Raw genomic sequence first — 2,479 nt, 5'->3', positions numbered from 1 at the left:
ACCCTCCCTGCCACCGTTTTGGAGCTGGGCCTGTTCCTCCCATCCACCCACCCCCCTCTACATTGGCCTGGGCCCTGCTGCTTTCCCCACCCCTGCGTTGCAAGGCAGCAGTGTGGGAGAGAGAAGGGGCAAAGTCAACAGCACTGGCCTCAGGGGGTGGGGAGGGGCCCTGCTGTATTGGCCAGGGGGGGCAATGGGGACAGAGCCCAGCGTCCAGCCCTGCGTCCCCACTCCCCTCATCCAGAAAGGGGGGTGCTCCTCCTTTCCCCCACTCTTGTTGCAGGGCTAGCCCAGGCCTGGCCCTCACCCCCACCCTCCCCACTGCCATTGCAGGTGCACCCCCCCATACCCTCCATTTTGGGGCCAGGCTGGGCCTGGCATGCCCCCCTGCCCTCCCTGCCACCATTGTGGGGCTGGTGCCAGGTGTACCCCACCCCTACATTCCCTGCCACCATTTCAGGGCCACTCTCTCCCACCTTCCATTTCAGGGTGGGGCCAGGCCTGGAGTGCCTCCCCACCCTCCCTGCCACCATTTTGGGGCCAAGTTCACTCCTCCCAGGCCCACTACTCCCCACCCATCCCCACATCGGGAGGGAACAGTGCGGGACAGAGGGGGTGAGACCAGCAGCGCTGGCCTCAGGATGGCCACCATATTCACTGCCTGCAGAGAGCAGGGTGGGGGGCTGAGGCCAGTGCTGCTGGCCAGGCTCCCTCCCCCCTGTGGTGTCCCAGTCCCACTCCCCCTGCACCGCTGCTGCCACCTCCCGTTCCATCTGCTCCATTGCTGCCACCTCCAGGGAACAGGGCGGGGGGTGGGGTGGGACCAGCGCGCCCATTCCCACTCCATCCCCTATGTCCCCACCATCATGGTGGCTCTCCGCCACGCCACCATCTCGTGTCTAAACTCTGTATTTGCACTCTGATTTGTTGTTTCCATCAGCCCATCAGTGTGAATGAAGCGTTATAGACAGACTTTTATGATAGATTGATAGATAGACTGATTAGTGGTGCTTCATTTTAATCATGGAAAAATGTGGATTTCGGGTTACTTTTTTAAATACAAAAATTGGGGTTTTATTAATCAGAGAAAACCATGATACCTGTTTATTAGTAGGTAATGTTGTAACTCTCTGTGTTCTTCCTATTTACAGAGTTCTATATGAAGGGAAAGAACGGGTAATTTCAGGCTGCGAGGTGATCCAGGCTACTCCATATGGCCGATGTGCCAATGTTAACAACAGTTCAGCTACTTCCCAACGAATCTTTATTACCTTTCGAAGGGCTCCTCCTGTTCGGCCTCAGAATTCTTTGGCTGTAACAGATATTTGTGTTATTGTGACCAGCAAAGGAGAAACCCCTCCCCATACGTTCTGCAAAGTTGACAAGAACTTAAATTGTGGCATGGTGAGCATGAACTTGAGTTTATTTAAAGCTTTCAGTCTTTCAGAAACTGAGACAATGCAGGAAGGTTTTTTGCATTCTTGTTACTGTTATTGCTACATGTATTTCACTGTTACTCAGTATGTTTTCATTTTGAGTATGACTTATGACATCTTAGTTTGTTGTTTCTGCTCTTCCTCGGGTACCTCTGCCAGGATTATTTCCATGAATTTACCACTCACTTTCTCAATGTGAACATTGACAGACTATTCCTCTTAAGTTCCGCTGAAATGGGCATTTTCCTGCTTTCCTGCCTGCCTTCCACTTTGGATGCCGCAGACCGGGCTTGCTTGGAGCTGCATAGGGGTGACTCTCTGGCTTTCTATCTCTTTTATGACTCTCACCTGTCTAAAGGTCTCTTACTTTTTGTTTATCTCCCTGTCTGATATTTTTTCTTGGTATTTTCGCAGTGGTTTTTCTTTTTTTCTTTTCTCTGTCCCTTCCCCCTTTTTACTTCTGGTTTTTCTGTCTGTGAGTTGCCTTTGTCTACTTTGCAGCTTCTTTCTTACTGTTTTTCTTTCTTCCTTTCCTTTCTTCAAGCACACCATGCTATGGCGGGCAGTGCCCGCCTTTGAGGCATGCTGTGTTCTTGAGGAAGCACTGTACCATGTGGAGGATAGCCGTCATGACCGGTTTGGGTAATTGGGCAGACTGCAACTCTAAGCTCTCACCGCACCCTGGGCTCTCACCGGGCTCCTTTTTGCTTTTTTTCTTCGTATTGGAAGCTGAAGGTTTTGTCACGTGTATGATTGGATAGAGCAGGGTATCACAGAATCATAGAAGCAGGGTCCGAAGGGACCTTGTAGATCTTCAAGTCTGACCCCCAGCCTGGGCAGGAGAAAAAACTGGGCTCAAATGATCCCAGCTGGGTAGGCATCAAGCCTCCTCTTAAAGACCCCCAGAGTAGGAGCCAGCACCACTTCCCTTGGAAGTTGGTTCCAGATCCTAGCCGTCCTAACTGTGAAGTAGTTCTTACGGATGTCTGATCTAAACCTACTCTCCAACAACTTGTGGCCGTTATTCCTTGTTATGCCAGGGG

At 51.6% G+C, this 2,479-nt stretch overlaps 1 protein-coding gene across 4 annotated transcripts in view; it reads left to right on the top strand.

The window, feature by feature from the left end:
* The window catches only part of DENND4C (DENN domain containing 4C), a 137,717-nt gene that overhangs the window by 19,300 nt on the left and 115,938 nt on the right, over positions 1–2,479 (top strand). For all 4 annotated transcript variants that reach the window (XM_019517509.1, XM_019517508.1, XM_019517510.1 and 1 more), the window contains exon 2: positions 1,152–1,404. In XM_019517509.1, the coding sequence (XP_019373054.1) occupies positions 1,152–1,404 (253 nt within the window). The remainder of the gene's footprint in view (positions 1–1,151; positions 1,405–2,479) is intronic.

The sequence above is a fragment of the Gavialis gangeticus genome, unplaced genomic scaffold, assembly GCF_001723915.1.
Source record: "Gavialis gangeticus isolate Ggan-Ray unplaced genomic scaffold, GavGan_comp1, whole genome shotgun sequence".
Taxonomy (NCBI): domain Eukaryota; kingdom Metazoa; phylum Chordata; order Crocodylia; family Gavialidae; genus Gavialis; species Gavialis gangeticus.
This window is presented reverse-complemented; position numbering and strand designations above follow the sequence as displayed.